Source organism: Pipra filicauda, unplaced genomic scaffold (assembly GCF_003945595.2).
Source record: "Pipra filicauda isolate LSUMZ 115617 unplaced genomic scaffold, ASM394559v2 scaffold94_size2452230_pilon, whole genome shotgun sequence".
In the NCBI taxonomy this organism is placed as follows: domain Eukaryota; kingdom Metazoa; phylum Chordata; class Aves; order Passeriformes; family Pipridae; genus Pipra; species Pipra filicauda.
Window position 1 is genome coordinate 1,564,302 of NW_024105142.1, and position 17,095 is coordinate 1,581,396.

The window sequence follows — 17,095 nt, forward strand, 5'->3', positions numbered from 1 at the left end:
GGAGACACAAAGGATGACAGAGACAAACCCAAACATTTTCACAAAACAAACAAGGGAGAGACCTCCCAAGCCTTTAACCGAAGACACTTTCAGGATCAGGTGTTGTATGTCACCTGTCTCATCTTTCATCTCGCTCCCCTCCAGACTTGCTCTGTACTTTCAAAGCTCTTTGTGTTGAAAATAAAGCATCCTAATTTCTGTAGTGCACCTCACTGAAACCTCAGAACTTTTACTCCACCTGGCATAAACAGAAGAGTGCCTGAAGTGACATATAAATGCCTTTGAGACTTAATTTACACATCTCCTGAAGTCTGCTAACTATTTTCAAACACCACAAACAAGAGGAAAACTGTTTCCTGTCACCACTGGGAAGACTTTAATTTCACCTGAAAATCCAAACAGCTGCAAATCAGTGACAGACTTTTGCTGTCTACGAAGATAAAGGGAAATGCAACCTCCATCAAACTGGAGGAGAACATTTTAGTTCTCCTGCAAGTTAAACAAGAAGATGGTGAACCACAGGATGAAGTAAATTCTGAACAAACCTGGTATTTGACCCCTGCCTAGAATGCACAGACTCCTGAAGCATGCTTGTCCTCGGTTTTCAGATTTGCCTAGGAATATTAAGGGCTTTTTCCCATACTTCATGTCCAACCTTCTTCTTTTTCATCTTCCTGTTCACTTGCCCTGATATTTAAGACTTCCAGTTCACCCATCTCAGCTATAGAGCTATCCTTTTTCCTCGTCTCCCTGGAGAATTCCTCTCGGAAGTCTGCTCCTGCCTCGGAGCCATAGCTCTCCAGAAAATATTTGTCTAAGTGATCCACTTAGGTGGAGAGCAAACAACAACCTGAATGTTATCTAAAAGGGGAGGTAAATACCTCCCGTTCTTAACTAATCTGCTGTTGTTCACTTGAATCTGCTCTCTTAAATGACCTGGTTCAGGGAAGAGGATTGGCTTCAGCTTGCTCCAGAGAAGACAGATGGCTTTGTAGTAAAAATGTAATACATGTATGCTAAATATATAAGTAGGATGTTGTATTTGCATTTAGGTTTGCTATCTCAAGTGTGATGGAAAGAGTGCTATGATGGACAGTTTCAAAATGTTTTTGTACAGCATAAGGTGAATGAATAACGATATAGGAAATGGCTCTTTTAGGAAGGAGTTATTAGAAGCATTCCTATAGGAAGAAGTAATGCTTGACCTCTTAAATCTTTTTGTTTGTTTGTTTTTCTTACTTTTAGTTTGAACTCTGGATAGGAGGTTTTGTTTTTTCCTGCTACTTTTACAGCTTTGGAAAATGTTAATTTGGGAGATTCAGCTGTTATTCAGAAGTAGGTCTGGAAGGTGATGTCCAGGACAACCTAACTTTTCTCGCTCAACTTATTACAATACTTATTACGAAGGCTTCTTAGCTGTTGAAGAGATGCTGACTGGTACTGCCCCTCCCGTTTCCCCAGGCTCCTGTATTCCTATCTTTGTCTCTTTTTTTAAAACAGGTAATTTGTGAAAAGCAGTCTTCTGTTCTACTCTTTCTCCTGTACATTACACAGTGCCTGCTACTCTTGCACTGCCACAACAAAACCAAACCAGCAGCAGAGCTGGAGTGACAACAGGCCACTCCTTGTTCTTTTCTCATGGAAAAAGCAAAGGCATCTGTACAGATGTAGGATACTTCCAGGCTATTTGGGATTCCCTGTTAATTTTCAGGTGAAGCACCCTCTGCCAAGGATAAAGTTATTTAAACCCCTGTCTTTGTTTATTTTAGTATTTTACATTTCTTCAGGAAAAAAATGGTCATCTCTGTATTATGCCCAGCTGCTAGAGAGAGAGCTGCTCCAGAGGACAACAAATTTGCCAAATGTTTTCCCAGGGAAATCTCAAACATGGGTCCTTGTGCTCTCACTGGACAGTTTTTTCCTTCACAGTTACAACTAAAGCTGTTATGGTACAGTAGTGTTATATTAGGCCAAAGAATTTTAGTAGGGATAATAAGGCTTGAAAAATATTTAGTTAGGAACTGAACAGCTGAGGACTTGAGTTGTGCCTTGGCTGAGATGGCTGAGCCACTGCAACTGCACCATCTGGAGAAAGAATTCAAAGCATCAAACAGTGGCATTTGGTCAGGCTGTGTTCAGGCTTCCTCCAGGCATCTCTGTTCTACCTCTTGTCCCTTTTCTTTTGCCTGTTCAGTCTCCCTTCTTTTCCACTCCTTAAAGTCATTTAGCTATTCATTTTACTCCCTTTTGGTGGCTTTGAAGAACCAAATAGGATACAATTATGGGAAGTGCTCAACCAGTTAGGCTGGTTATCTTGGAGAATGACCTCCAGTAATGAAAAATAAGCTAGTAAATAGGTAAATCACTATTTTTGTCGGTGTTTAATACAGCTTTAATTAAGACATGACTGCACAGAAGTGGACAGAAAGGAAAAAGAAGACAAAAAAGAACTGCTGGCAGACTTGTAGCTGGGAAGCACATGAAAAGAAAATTTAATATTTCCAGCCCTCACTGAGGCACATGTTCTTCTGGCCTTTTCACAGACCTCTTCTGAGGCAGCTAGATAATCTGCAGGAAGTGGAAAAATAATTAGGCAAAGGCCTCTTTTGACTTTCACTATCTGCTACGTTGAATAAGAATTTTAGGTGAAGGTTTTTTCTAAGTGTTAATCAGCAGAGGAATTAATCACATTTCAATTATGCGTTGTAGGCTTCAGAGCGAACAGCCTACTTGCAAATCATGGCTAGCTTTGATACACTGCTTCTGTCGTACCGTCTGCAGACACAGTAAAGACCAAAAGCAGTATTTCCCAGCCATTCTCTATTAAAAAATATGGAATTCCAGTGGTGTTTCACGGAAGTTTTACCCCCCAGTGTTACTGGATATACTAAAACAGTGTTAACAGTAAACAGTAAATCACAGAATCAACTAGGTTGGAAAAGACCGCTGAGATCATCAAGTCCAACCTATGAACCAACACCACCTTGTCAACTAGGCCATGACACTGAGTGCCACATCCAGCCTCTTCTTAAAAACCTCCAGAGACTCCAGGTGACTCCAATACCTCCCTGGGCAGCCCATTCCAATGTCTGAGCACCCCTTCGGTAGAGAAATTCTTCCGAATAGCCAACCTGAACCTCCCCTGGCGCAGCTTAATACCGTGCTCTCTTACCCTGTCGCTGGTTGCCTGGGAGAAGAGACCGACCCCCACCCGGCTACACCCTCCTTTCAGGGAGTTGTAGAGCGTAACACAGCGTTACCCCCGAGAGGCGACAGTCGGGATGAAACACAACTGAGCTGCTTAAACACCAGCACTGAGCTGACCCCGGGCTGACCTGGGTCAGCGGGGATGAGCCGCGGGGCGGCGGCGGGGCAGCTCCTGCCCGCTGCCATTCCCGATCCCGCGGGCTGCTCCCCCAGCGGGTGGCTCTCCCGGGCCCAGTGCCATTCCCTATCCCGGGAGGCTCCCCCAGCCCCTGCCCGTCGCCATCGCGGCCCGGAGCGGGGGCCGCGCCGCTTCCGCCGGATGTCGCCTTGAGGGCTCCGCACCGGGGAGGCGCGTCCTGCCCGAGCGGCGTCGGGATCGTTGCTGTTGCTGCTGCTGCTGCCGCTGCTGCCGCTCCCGCCCTTCTCCTCCTCCTCGCCGTCCTCATCCTCCCCCTCCTCCTGCTCCGCGCCACCCGCGGCCCTGCCCCTCCGCGCCCGCCGTGTCTGACCCGGCCGTGTCTGACAGGTGAGTGCGGGGGCAGCGGGGCGCGGACCCTCCGCCATCTTCGCGGCCGCCCGAGGCGCCGAGGGGGCCCGGGGGTCCGGGCGCGGTGCGGGGGCAGCGGCGGTGCCTCCCCGGCGGTACCTCCCCGGCGGTACCTGCGCGGTGCCGCTGCCGCCGCCCGGGCCCGCGGGGCTCCCCCCGCCGAGCACCCCCTGCCAGCCCGCCCCGCTCCGCTTCGGTTCCACGTGAAATGGCTCGCACTGTATTCCTTGAACACCGAAATAACCGAAAACGAACCCTTCCTCTTCTGCTCCCGGGTGTCGGGGTGTTTTAGCGCTCCCAGCCCAAGGCTGTAGGGATGGTTCCAGGTCTGCGGACGGCGGAGCCGAGGGTGGTGCTGAGGAGACTCGGCTCGCTAACTTTGTTCGTGTGCTGCTGCGTATCCTAAGGACAAGCCCAGCGTAGTGCCTCGTTATCTTACAGATTGAGTTCAGAGCATCTGACACATGTACAGATGGAGTAAAGATGAAACGCCCAAATTCCCTGAAGTGGGGCACAGCTGAATGAGGAAGGGAAGCACCGTTTGTGGTGGGATGGGGTGGATCTGGCCTCCAGCAGTGGGAGAATGACCTAGCACTGTCCAAGATGGGTAAAAGTTGTCTGTAAAGAGCCATTTTCAGTATTTCTCTCTTTTTCTCAGCTAAGACCTATGAAAACAAGATTGAGGGAAGAATTGATATGCTTAATGTATTTAAAGCTTGAGTAGACGTTAGGTTCCAGTTCCTTATGCAAAGATGAGGAAACTTTTTCAAGTTAAGTGTTGATCTGTGATTCAAGGACATCTTGGTGTTTTTAAGAAAAGAGAAACTTCTACATGTGTTTTTATCCCTCTTGGTACATCTTCCAGCTTGTCAAATTTGTTTTGTTTTTGTGGCTTACAGTGGGCTTTCTGTAATAGTAATTTCATGGAAGGTTTACTTAAAGAACTGGTGGAACAGCTTCTTTGAAGTGATTCAGTGTCATTGAGTACACCTTGAAATTATACAAATGTCAATTGTTCAGGCATTTTACAACATCACAGCAATATTTTCTCCTTAAGCAAATTTCTGAAACTGTTTTCCAAGCAAGCTTGCTGTTGGGGTTTCTTGATGGTTTTGAAAACGAGTTGGTAACCCCTAGAACCCACAAGTATGTTTTCTAATGAGTAGTTTGGCTTAGATAAGATCTTTGTGCGTGGTGTCAACTCTAACCTGTCTGGTAATAACTTTAAATGTAGCTTTATGTATTGTGGACTTGGGCAATTATTTTATGAAAAGGTGCCTGCACCAAACATTATAATTTAAGGCAGAGGCCACTGTAATGTTTGTTTTTTAATGCCAGTTGTTTATGTGTACGTTTGTCCCTAAATTAGGTTTATCATGTTAAATCTAAAGATTCTAAGATGAGACTGTCTCTTCAATGTAGACAGGCCCTTCCACCATCTATTTCTTAAATTTAGGATTTGTTTAAAGGATGCAGTCTTTAGTATGGACTGAGACACTTAAGTTTATTGGTACAGTCATGAGATAAATACTCTGAGTGTGGTGATAATGTCTTACAAGAAGAGCTTATTTTTATGAAATCCTGAAATTGCAAGCCAGAACTAGTGCATGCCAGGTAAGGAGTAATTAAGTGATATTGCATTTTATAAGTTCGAGGTGAGATTGGAATCATTTTATGTCATGGAATTTTAAGTCTTGGAGCTAAGACTAGTAGCTTGTCTTGTGAGGTGAAGGCCAGGGTGAGGGGCTTCTTCTGGAGACTACCTTTTCACACCTCTCTGGGGAGAGTTTATTACTCTCTGCCTGACCACTGAGGAATGGATAAGAATAAGGATGGTCTCCTTGCAAGCCAGAGTGATTTGTGTTTTCTCATCCTCAAGTAATACACACAGGCTATTTTTAGGCTGTCTTAGTGTTTCAAGAGGGTAGGACTGGGTACTCACAATGCTGTCACACAGACTGTTGGAAGGTTCTGTAGTTCTCTGTGCTAGGCCATATGAGGTAATGCTTCAAGAATGTGCTGTACAGAGATTATTTATTAGTGCTTCAGAACAGCTAAATGTGTTATAGTTAAAGTTACTTGGCTTTTGTTGAAGTCTCAAGCACTATAAGATTCTAATTTACTGGCAAGTAATATATTCCCAAATGAAGAGCAAAGATATTAGAGGTCACTCTCCCTCAATAAAACTATAATAGCAATTTATCTGGTACATCTCTAATAAGTACATAAATATTGAGTGTTTAGAGACTAGCACAATAAGATTCTGGCCTCTGAGTGTAGTGCTGTGGTTCCTTAAATAAATACCTGGTTAAACCACCTTTCCTCTTGAACTTAAGATTCCTCACCCTCAGGTCTTGTATTTGCATACCTGTGTATGCATGTAGGCTACTTCTAGGCTGTTGGGGATTTGGTAATACATAAATGGGAGTTGAAATGGCTGTGAAACAGGTAAGAAAATAGAGTAGCCTTCAAACATATTTTAGGATTTAACCAGTAATTTAGCAGGATGTGATGTTGTCTGTTGAACTCTCCAATAAAGTCAGTGAGTCAATACCTATAAATAAAAAAGGCAGGATATATACTCATAGGTAACTAATTAGCGTTGAATAAGATTATATCATACCCTGTACCATTTAAAGTATTTGAAACAGTGAGCATCCTCAGTGAGCATCATGGCACAGGTCTCAAAGGGAAGCTTTCAGGACATCAGCAATTTCACTGAATAGGTCTTAGTCTGATGATGATTAGTGGACTCAGGAAAATTTCTTCTGTATTCTAAAAAAAAGAAATAAAAAATGCAAGTTTGATAGTTATAGTTGTCTAATACTAGTTAATATAAGCTTGTATGGTGAGAGTACCATTTCTTGCTTTAGTTGACTGTATGGCAGGCTAGGTCTGCATTTTGGTGTGATTGCAGCATTTGCTGACATAGTTGAATTAGCAAGATCAAAGCTTGCTAGCAGCAAAACTGGGCTGGCTTACATGTTGATGTTGGTGTTAGACGCTTGCTTAGGGTAGTTACTAATGTGTTAAAGCTTTTATTGTTGATTTCAGCTGTATAAAGTATTTACAATTCATTCGTTCAGCTTCTTTACTCTGTTTTCTGTTGAAAGGAGGTTGTCATCTTCAGTGGTGGATGTTTGCTTTCCCCTTTTACATTTTGAGGAACCTCCAGTTTCATTTGAAAGAATACTGCACTAAATTTAGAAAAAAAATCAATAATGTAATGCTTGAGTGGATTCCACAAGGTTTGAGTACACTCATTAGTGGTTCCAGCATCATCTGTGATGATCTGGAATGGTTTTGTTTCCTAAATATTTACCTTTAGCCAAACAACTAGTTTTACAAAGCAGTCTGTTTAGCTTGATTTTTCTCAGGTGTGCTGTATTCTTGGGGATTGCATTGAATTAATGGCACTTGAATGTGCAGCATCACTGAAGGAAATTGTTCACTGAAGACCACAAAATGGAAGTTTTACTCCTTTAAATTTGATTTCTTTGCATATTAATAAAGATTGTAGTGGCGTATGTTGTTACTTAAATTCCCTTAACTCATGAATAATGCTGTCAAACTGAGTTACGTGTAATTAGGAACTTAATAACTGTAATCATTCTCCTCTTTCTCCTTTCCCTCCCCACTTTCTGGAAAAAACCCCAAACCAACCACCATGCCCGATGTTAATGGGCATCTTTGTATCATAAGGTTTTAATGCTGCACTAGACAATAATTACTATTGCAAAAATGCCTTTGTGTTTTATGTAGTAAACAGTGAAATTTTCTTCTATGCCATGTTTGAAAATGAGAGACATGAGACTAAGAGATTTAAAAGCACAAAGATAACAATAAAATTGTATGTGTTTTTTTTTTTTTTTTTAATTTTGACACAATCGTTTAAATAGTAAGTATTAATATTTCTAAACTCTAAACAAAATGGAGTTGGGAGATCTAGGGTAAGATGTTGCTGAAACTTCCTGATGCTTTCCCTTTACAGACTTGTGTGTTGTCTTGAATGAACAAAAAAGGAAATGCAATGCTGTGGCTGTTATGTCTGTGCTCTGACACATCTTAAAACATATTTTCTCCCTGGCTTCAGCAACATGCATACCCCAGGAATTCTTTCCTTTCAGCAGTTTGCCTGTTCTGTGTTCAAGAGCAGAAGTAAGCAAGTAGAATTAGTTGATTCCTGCAGTAAATTTTTAAGTCTGGTAAGGCCACTTTTCGTTAGTGCCGTTTCTCTGTTGTAGCTGACTAAAACAGTAATTGGATACACATCTGCTCTTAGCTGTTGTTACTCTGAAGTATTTCCTGTGACTGAATACATGGTAACATCTGTTACAGAAAGGTAGGTGGCGGAACTTTAATTTAACACACTGTAACATATCTTGTGAGTTTAATTGAACAGCATGTTTGAAATACTGAAATATCTTTGCATTCAGCAAGTAGTAATCACCTGTGGTCTAGATGTTTTCCAGGACATCTTTTTCTCCCCTACTTGTGCTGATTGACTTTATCAGAAGGGTTCTCTCCAGACTTTGACAGATCATTGTGTGAGGAACACTATGCAAACGTAGCATTTTCCAAAATGATTGAGCAGAATAGCTCAATATGTCTCATAAGCTCACTTTTTAATAATATAGTACTTGTGAACTGCCACCCTTAATGAATATAGTTTAGCAATAGTGAACACTCCCTCCCTCCCCTTTTTATTTCTCAGAAAGTACTTTTGTTCAGCTTTTTTTACTCTTGATTGCTAATTTTTCGCTTTTGTGAATTCAGCTCCGTTTGATTCAGGAAAGAAGATTCCAACAATTCTTGATGATTTTTCCATCCTATTTGTAGTATTACTAAGTAGAAAAGGAAAGTGAATTTAGTGAAATTTTCTTCGCAGGACCCATTTGGAACACTTAAAAGTCATGATTAACTACATCTGACTAATAATATACAATGAGTTGTTTTGAAGCACTTTTTTCTTATTTTGTTTGATTGAGATTTGGTGCTTAGACTTGAGCTGATGTTTTCCCTTGCCCCCCTTTCCTGTCGTCTGGCTGTTCTAACTACAAAAGTTTAAAGAAATTGAAAGACTGTGACTAGTTTGTATACTACTGACTGTTTTACTAATCAATATTTAATATGGTTTTCATAGGATATGTAACATGACACTGATATTCTGGACAGGTAATTTTCATTGTTTGAAAACCTTACATAATAAGGGGAATCAGGTAATTGCTAGAAATGAGCACCTTATTTATTTTTTAGCATCATATTGCCAAGGATCTGTTTTGTGAAATCTACTCTTGAAAAACCTATAGCTTCTGACTGTTACAATTAGAGTCAAAATAGTTCCGAAATTGTCAAAGTGAAGTTAACATTTAAAGGGACACTGTCACTTTTTTAAAACTTACTTTACATCCTGGCTCTAAAAACCCTTAATTATTGCTCCCTTACCTGAAGTTTGTAAGGCTATTTGGTGGAATTCAGGACTATATTAAAGGTAGTGAAGCTGGTCCCCTTGGTGTCTCCTTCCCATCCTCTGTATGCACATGCTTGTGGCCTCTTTGGTTTCAGCTTTGCTGTGGCTGTGTGCACCCTCCTGCGAGCCTGGGAACAGCGTGCATGCTTGCTCTCTCCAGAACCGTGCATGAGGGATGTGTCGTGCTGGTGCATGAGGAGAGGGCAGTCCCTGGCAGTGACACTGGCTGCAGGTGAAGTGCTGCTACCAAACAGAGACAGTGATGGAGGTGTGTCCTGCCTAAAATGTTCTGTTTGCTCACGAGCTGTGAAAGTAGAAACTGTTGTGTAGTTAATGTGAGAATTTCACTCTGTGAAGATGTAATCTTGTGCATTTGACTGTGTCCCTTTAAATTCTGTGTGCTAAAATGTATAGCTGCCAAATCTGTACGTGCTGATGTTGAGTGGCATAGTTCATTCCTTGAGGGAAGGGACACCACCCGGAGGGACCATGACAGGCTTGAGGAGTGGGCTGTGCGAGCGTCATGAAGTTCAACAGGACCAAGAGCAAGGTCCTGCACCTTGGGCTGGGGCAATCCCCAATATCAGTGTAGGCTGGAGGGTGAGTGGGTAGAGAACAGTCTAGCAGAGAGGGACCTGGGGATATGGGGGCATGAAAAATGGGACATGAGGCAGCAGTGTGGGCTTGCAGCCCAGAAAGCCAGTCCTAGGCAATGGTACAGGAAAGATGTGGATCTGTTAGAACTGGTCCAGAGGAGAGCCACAAAAATTACCAGGGGGCTGGAATACCTTTCCTGTGAAGAAAAGCTAAGAGGGTTGGATTTTTTAGCCTGGAAAAGAGGATTTACTGGGGAGACCTTATTGGAGTCTTTCAATACTTAAACGGAGCTTCTAAGAAAGATGGAGAGAGACTTGTTACCAGGGCCTGTAGTGATAAAATAAGGGGTGATGGTAAATCTACTTAAAAGGAGGTAGATTTACATTAAATATAAGGAAGAATTTTTTATGGTGAGAGTGGTGAAACATGGGCACAGGTTGCCCAGAGAGGTGGTGGATGCCCCATCCCTGGAAACATTCCAGATCAGGTTGAGCAACCTGATGCCAATGGAGATGTCCCTGCTTATTGCAGAGGAGTTGGACTGGATGGCCTTTAAAGGTCTCTTCCAACCCAAATAATTTTATGATTTTATGAAGCAATCCAGAAAAGGATATTTCTTGGTAAAATCCTTCAAAATGGAGTAGCTTGATAGAGAGGGCAAGTGGAAACTAACATAGTTAAAACAATGCCTGGTAAGGCATAACTCACATGAACATCTCTATGTATAATTACAGTTCAGGAGCCATATCTGGCAGGGATTAGAAATAGGCTTTTTTTCCCCCCCAGATCCTAAGTAAAATGCTATTAATGGGTTTATGGGATTATGTGTAGTTATGTGTATGTATAGATATAAAACTCTTAACAAATGTCTGTGTGTGCACGCAGAATTTAGTGCTTTAGGCCTTAAAAAGTAATCTTGAACATTTCAGAAAATGATAACTGAAAGCTCTTGAAAAAGAGGTTCCCAAGGCAGATAGGAAGGAGGGTGGAAGAGGGGAGAATATACACGTGTTTGGGATCTGATCCTATTTTGAAAAAAAATAGAAATGTGATGAGCACTGAAAACCGGTTCCTAATTCTTGACCATATGTCCATGAACAGGAAGATACTTAGTGAAGCCCAGAAAATTGGCAGTAAATGTTTATGGGGTGAGCTTTTTTAACTTTGGTCCTATCTTTCTACAATAGAGGAGTCTAGCCACAGTGAATAAAGAAATCTAGGCAAATAAGAAACTGCCCGATGGTAGTTCTTTCTATTATTCTTTAATTTGTGAATAAAGCTAATTAGTTACTACTGATTAATCACACATAAAAAACTGATGGGATTAGGTGCAGTGGAGAACTGTGCAGAGTCCAGAGGAAAGGAACAAAATCATTTTAGTGCAGTACAGGTCACTGGTGCAACCTGAATTTTATTTTAGATTCACTGTGGAATTAGTGTCAGGTTCCTGTAATTCAGGTGTTCCAAAAGCTAATTAAAATATCAAGCTTTTTAATGAGGATGGATGGGCATCAAAACCTTAACTAAATCTAGTCTCATTTTGATATAAATTTCTATATCTTCATACATCTTAATATAAATTTTTATATCTTCATGCATTTTCATTTTGTGATGTACAACCCAAAGGAGATTTCAAGCTGTTTTTATTCATGGTGCATACTGTCTTTTTAGTAAGGTATGCTTTTCCTTGGCTTTATGATCTGTTAAAAAGCAGAAAATACCATGTCAAAACCCCAAACTGGTTAATGCCTGGTCTTGTTAATAGTGATGGTGCTCATTCCTAGCGTGTTGGTGGATCTTAAACTGGAACTGGCCCTGGGTTTGGTTTAAATTTTCTCTGATCAACTTATTTGAAGGGAAGCTCAGTTGCCTTGTTAGCTTTGCCAACTCTGCTCTCCTATTTCTCTGCAGGCTGTTGCACCTATTTTAAGTTGTAATTGTTGTTTCAGAAATCATTTATGCTGGAGAATGAATTTTTATTTTGTTCTCAGTTTGCATGATTGAAAAATTTTGAGTAATCAATCCTAAAACATTTGGAATGTTTAGCAACTGGTACCTCATGAAACAAAAATTAATTTCTGTTGAATGTCAGGTTTAAATTAAAAAAAATCCTGTAATTAAATGTTTGTAAAAAATAAGATTTTGACAATAAAGAACATATTCTCCACGTTTATGCAATAAATGAAACATAATTTGATTTTTCTTAAACAGGGGACAGCAGTAGATCATGCATGGTAATATTGATTGGTGATACTGTCAGATGTTTTTAGGGATAATAAAATGCATATATTTGGCTTTAACAAGATGACAAAAATGAGCCACATCAGCAGCAGCCTGTTAAGTCAGCTGCACTTTCACTGTTCTGGTAAGTTCATGGGCACTTTCACTATCAAGAAAGTGAAACCGAGAGCTGCCAAAAATGGCAGAAAGTAGTTTTCAGAACTTCCATAATGAAAATTAATATTTACTTATGAGTAAACAAGGACGTCTGTTAAATTCTGTATAGTAACACTTAATGTCGAATAATACATTTTTAACCTGACAGTGTCCCTAAATTACCATGTCTATTTGCTTTCATTTTCCAGCTGGGTTTTAATTTTGCATGCATTTCAGTGAACTCTAGTATGCATATTGATTGTTTCCTGGAAGCATTTTGGGGCTCTCTCTGCTGGTGTTCTCCAAAATGAGCAAGGAAGTGGAATTTTTTTTCCTTTTGTGGAGGTTTGTTAGCTAACGAATAAGCAATGCAGAAGTGATTCCACTGTATTTATGAGTCTGCATATGGTTTTGAACTTAATGTTGTTTGAAGAATAAATGTAAGTAAGAGGGATCTCTTATTTTTGACGACAACCCAAACAACTCAAAAGTTTAGTAGAACTAAATATTTCTATTTTGAGAACAAAAAATTTGAACTGTGGTTGGTTTGGCAGAGCACTTTGTGATGTGTAATACTTGTCCTTAGTTTATCATAGGAGCCTCTGTGAAGCTGTTTTTTTGAAGTAATGCCAATAGAAAGTGGAAGTTGTGCATCTGCTCGCCAAGCAAAGCAAAAACGTAAATCACACAGTCTTTCCATCCGGAGAACCAACAGTTCTGAGCAGGAACGGGCAGGACTGCAGAGAGACATGTTGGAAGGGCAGGTAAGGTGATGCTGCTTGGGCAACTTTGTAACTTTAATGTGTGTTTTCTTTAATGTGTGGGGAGAAAATAAACAAACTTAAGTAATTAAATAGGTCCAGTAAAGCTGCAGGAACAGCAGATTTTGTTGCTTGTAAGTGCTCGCTGTGTTCGGAGACCATTGATGTGGATGTTGATGGTGTTTCAGGTTATGTTGAGAGTGAACCTTTTTATGGGCTTGTGTGTATTCTTCCATGAATACATAGACCCATAAAGCAATACAAAGAAACAGCCTGTTTACTTCACTGCAACCTTCTGCACCCCCCCAAAAAGGTTCAAGATTGTTTCTTGATTTCCTAAGTTAGAATTTGGAATAATATGAATAAACCAAAATAATTCTTATGGCGACTCTAATAGGAAAAATATTATTTGGAATGCTGTTCTGCATTCCTTTCCATAAAGCAAACAAACACTGCCTGCTTGACAGAGGTGTGAGCTAACTCAGGTTTTTGTTTGGGTAGGGCTTTTTCTTTATTTATTTTTTATTTGTCTCAAATGAAGGTGTGCTCTTCTGTGTATTAAACTCAAGGGAAAGAACAGCATCCACTACCTTCTGTAGCTTCTCTTAATCACGTCAGTCTATGTAGTGGGTGCAGTCTGGACTTGGAATGTGCCACCTAACAATTCTGAGATTAGGTAAGGCTTCTGCCAGAAGGGTGTGAAGCAGTGATGGCAAAGATAAGCAAGTACCCCTTTGAAGACTATTTATTGTCAAGTTAACTACACAGTGTTAATGTGGGCCTGGTAAAGATGATGCAAAACTCCATCAGAGAGATGGTTTAAAACACTAATAGTGTTTGCTGTGAGAAACCTCACTCTGGAGTCTGCAGATCCTCTGAAGGGAAAATGGAGTGTCTTGTCAGTGAATCTTTTTAGTTGAATCTATTATTCAGTAAATCATAGCATTATTTTTCTGGGAACTAACAGAGCCCAAGTTGTTACTTCCAGTCATCTGGAGATTTGAGAATGCAAGTACTTGGATAGAAAACTGTTCATGCATTCGGGACCTATGGCAACCTTACTTCAGGAAAGGAATGAATGGCAGCTGAGAGGTCAAGACATGCTGTCGTTTCTGCCTAGTACACTAAAATTTTAAGCTATTTTAGTATTTCTTAGCAAACTCTAAGTGATACATAAATGTTTTAAATGTTTTGTCTACCATCTTTAATTTCATTGACCTTGAACAGCCAGTGGCAGATTCTAACAAGTAGAGTATTAATGCCCCTTCACAGTGGAGCTGTAAACTGCATGAGATCTAGCTAAGTGCTTTTGCAGATAAACAGATAACATTATTACATGCTATTTTAATAAGCTAATTTAAATAATGCCAACTTTAAAGAGAATAAAGGAAGTGGATGCATTTGACTATGCTGGTTATTTCATTACAAGTTTAGATTTGCTTATGCTTTCAGACTTCGAGAACAGGATTGAAAACCTTTTCTACATCTCCTTTTTGGTTTCCAAAGTTGTAGGATAAGTTAGATTCTTTCATAACCTTGATGTATGAAATTATTTGGTTATTGAATTAGAAACAATTCCTCTAACTTAAGTGTCTCTCTTAATAGCGTTTCATTTCTTTAGTATTTAAATAATTTTGTTTCAAGTTGGTTTTAATTTGGGTATGTTTTGTATTCTCATTGTCTATAAATGTGTGAACAAAAGTACCCTCTCAAAGGCGAGGCAGATGAAGATGCAGAAAGGAATGACCTGGGGGGCATAAGGAGCGTGGTACCACTTCTTTCAGCCCAGTGCCATGGCTTAAACCAGCTGCAAAACTGGTGTAAAACTGAATTGTGCACAAAGCAAGTGTCTTCTGTACCGTGGCTGTTAGTGGTTTCTGTTCAGAAATAACTTATAAAATCGGGATCATGAAAGGCCTTTCTGGCTGTTCCTGAGGACAGTTACCTGGGCTATGGAGAAAGGTATGGGCGGGATGGATATGGAATTGCTGGAACATTGAAGAACAAAACAAGCTATAATCATCCTTGAGCTTGCATTGAATCATGAAGCTCTCTTGAAATTGGGTGATTTTCTCTGCCAACACTGGTAGTCCCATTCTAGTAATGCTTCTTCTGTACTTCTGGACTTAAAAGAGTAGTTTGGGCTGTGGCAGAAACTGACTCAGTTTTCTTTTTTTGCTCATAGCTGATGATTTCAGGAGTTTGAAATTACATACTTTTGCTCTCTAGCAAGTAGATGGGCACATTCCCTGCATATTTGATAGATGACCATTGATATATTGATAATATATAATGCCATATTAAATTCACTTTAAAATTCTTTAACTTACTTCCTTACATATGTATTTCTTGGTTTTTGAATGCAGCTGTATTATTTACAGGTTTGTCCAGTAAAAAGCTGTTGTCTTACTTAATTTGGAGATAATGGGTTAGATTGCTACAAAGGAGAAATTGAGCTTTTTCACTGTCAGGGTGAGGCTCGGTAAAGCCTGAAAACTTCTTTTCAAAAAAGCTTATAGCTGGGTACCTGGGTAAATAATAAGTGCAGTAAGATAACTTCTGTATTATGATCTACAGGCAACTGAAGAATAGAACAGGTTTAGTAGAATTTTTTTACATGGTGAGCTCAGATCATCTAAATCCTGTGTTAGCTTTTATTACGTACTTGTTTTTTTGTACCTTGGAATTGCTGTGCTGTTATGCTGAAGAAAACAAATAAGCCCTGTTCTGTGAATGTGCTTCAAAATACTTTCTGTGAAGAAGAGATGCTTGAGTAATATCTGGGGAGGGAAGGATTAGAAATTGCAGTTTTCTTCACACTTGGCTATGGTTAGTGACAAAAGTAGGTAAATGTTAAAAATGCATTTAAAAGGTTAGTTTGTCGCAAGCTTTGGTGTGTTGTGTTGACAACTTCCTAACTTACTGCATAGTCAACTTCTGAATTACTTTGCTAATCAACGGTATTTTTTCTTCTTGAACTGGAAACACCTTGACAGTATATTGAATCTTTTCTTCCACCTTTTATTTTTTTAAATGAAATGTACATATATCTTGGTTTTGTAATTTTTATCTAGGTAAAAATCCCCAAAACCTAGGTGATTTGAATTCTGTCCCTTGAAAGAGAAAAAATATGTAAAATGATGCACAGATGCACAGAGCTTATGATGCACAGAGCTTTTTGTTTTGTATTCTACTCTAGCAGTAGTTCTAATTTCTTGCTAGGACATGGAGAGAACTGTTTAAAATTGAAGAGCAATTTATATAAAATATCTGTAAAGAAAATTATAAACCCCAATATTTTGCTTCCTAGGATTCTAAGCTACCATCTTCTGTCCGGAATACACTCCTTGAACTTTTTGGGCAAATAGAACGGGAATTTGAAAACCTGTATATTGAAAATTTGGAATGTGAGTATCTATGGAAACTTATGGATTGTTTGGATTTAAGACATAGTAGCACTAAGTAAAGCTTTACCTTGTGTATTGTAGTGCAATTAGCGTTGCTTTTCTGTGGGGAGTTTAAGAATTGTTTTGAACTTGTAGCTGAAGATGGAGTTTGTACCTTTTCAGAAAAATCGCTTTCTTAGTCCTTGGCACAAGCAGAGAGAACTGATGTGTGTCATCCCTCTTGACTCTTGGGCAAAGCCAGCGAAGGGTCTCTCTCCTTGTCATTGTAGGCTCTGGTGGACACCATGTTAACGTGGCAGAAACTCCATTGCCTTTGAAGTTTGTGGCTTTGTTCTATGCTTACAGGTTAATGATGTGATATATTAGTAAATAAAATTGGAAAGGCGACTTGCTGGAAAAAGTGTATACTGGGGTGGGTTTGTGTCATCCTGCTTATACATTGCATAACCAGCTCCTGCAGCTGTTCATGAGTTTTGAAGTCGAGTACTCAGATAAAAACTCCAGGTGTTATTTGTTTAATGACAGTGCAGTTCTCTGATAATGTAGGTGATCCAAGGTGATGTAAGAGGATCCAAAGTAACACAAGCCTGTACAGTAATACAGTAAAGCCTCTGCTCAATTTCCCTTGCTGGATTTTGGAAGCTGTGTTGCATAGCTTGGCTTCTGAATTGTGGAATCTGTCTGATTTGGCTCCAAGTCAATTTTTTTTTTCCACACCTAATCTGTTCCC

At 40.1% G+C, this 17,095-nt stretch overlaps 1 protein-coding gene and 1 long non-coding RNA gene across 3 annotated transcripts in view; one reads left to right on the forward strand and one right to left on the reverse strand.

Moving 5' to 3' along the window:
* Positions 1-2,380: 2,380 nt before the first annotated feature.
* LOC113987730 lies at positions 2,381-3,562 on the reverse strand. The gene is made up of 2 exons (XR_003540634.2): positions 3,336-3,562; positions 2,381-2,568 (listed from the first exon to the last, which is right to left on the reverse strand). It is a non-coding gene; the product is annotated as an uncharacterized LOC113987730 (long non-coding RNA).
* Positions 3,352-17,095, forward strand: part of WDR37 (WD repeat domain 37) — a 45,078-nt gene continuing 31,334 nt past the window's right edge. The window contains exons 1-4 of one of the 2 annotated variants that reach the window (XM_027720755.2): positions 3,352-3,733; positions 8,898-8,929; positions 12,784-12,961; positions 16,269-16,365. In XM_027720755.2, coding sequence (XP_027576556.1) covers positions 12,824-12,961; positions 16,269-16,365 — 235 coding nt within the window. In that variant the 5' untranslated portion in view covers positions 3,352-3,733; positions 8,898-8,929; positions 12,784-12,823. The remainder of the gene's footprint in view (positions 3,734-8,897; positions 8,930-12,783; positions 12,962-16,268; positions 16,366-17,095) is intronic. The other variant, XM_027720756.2, reaches the window with a different exon arrangement.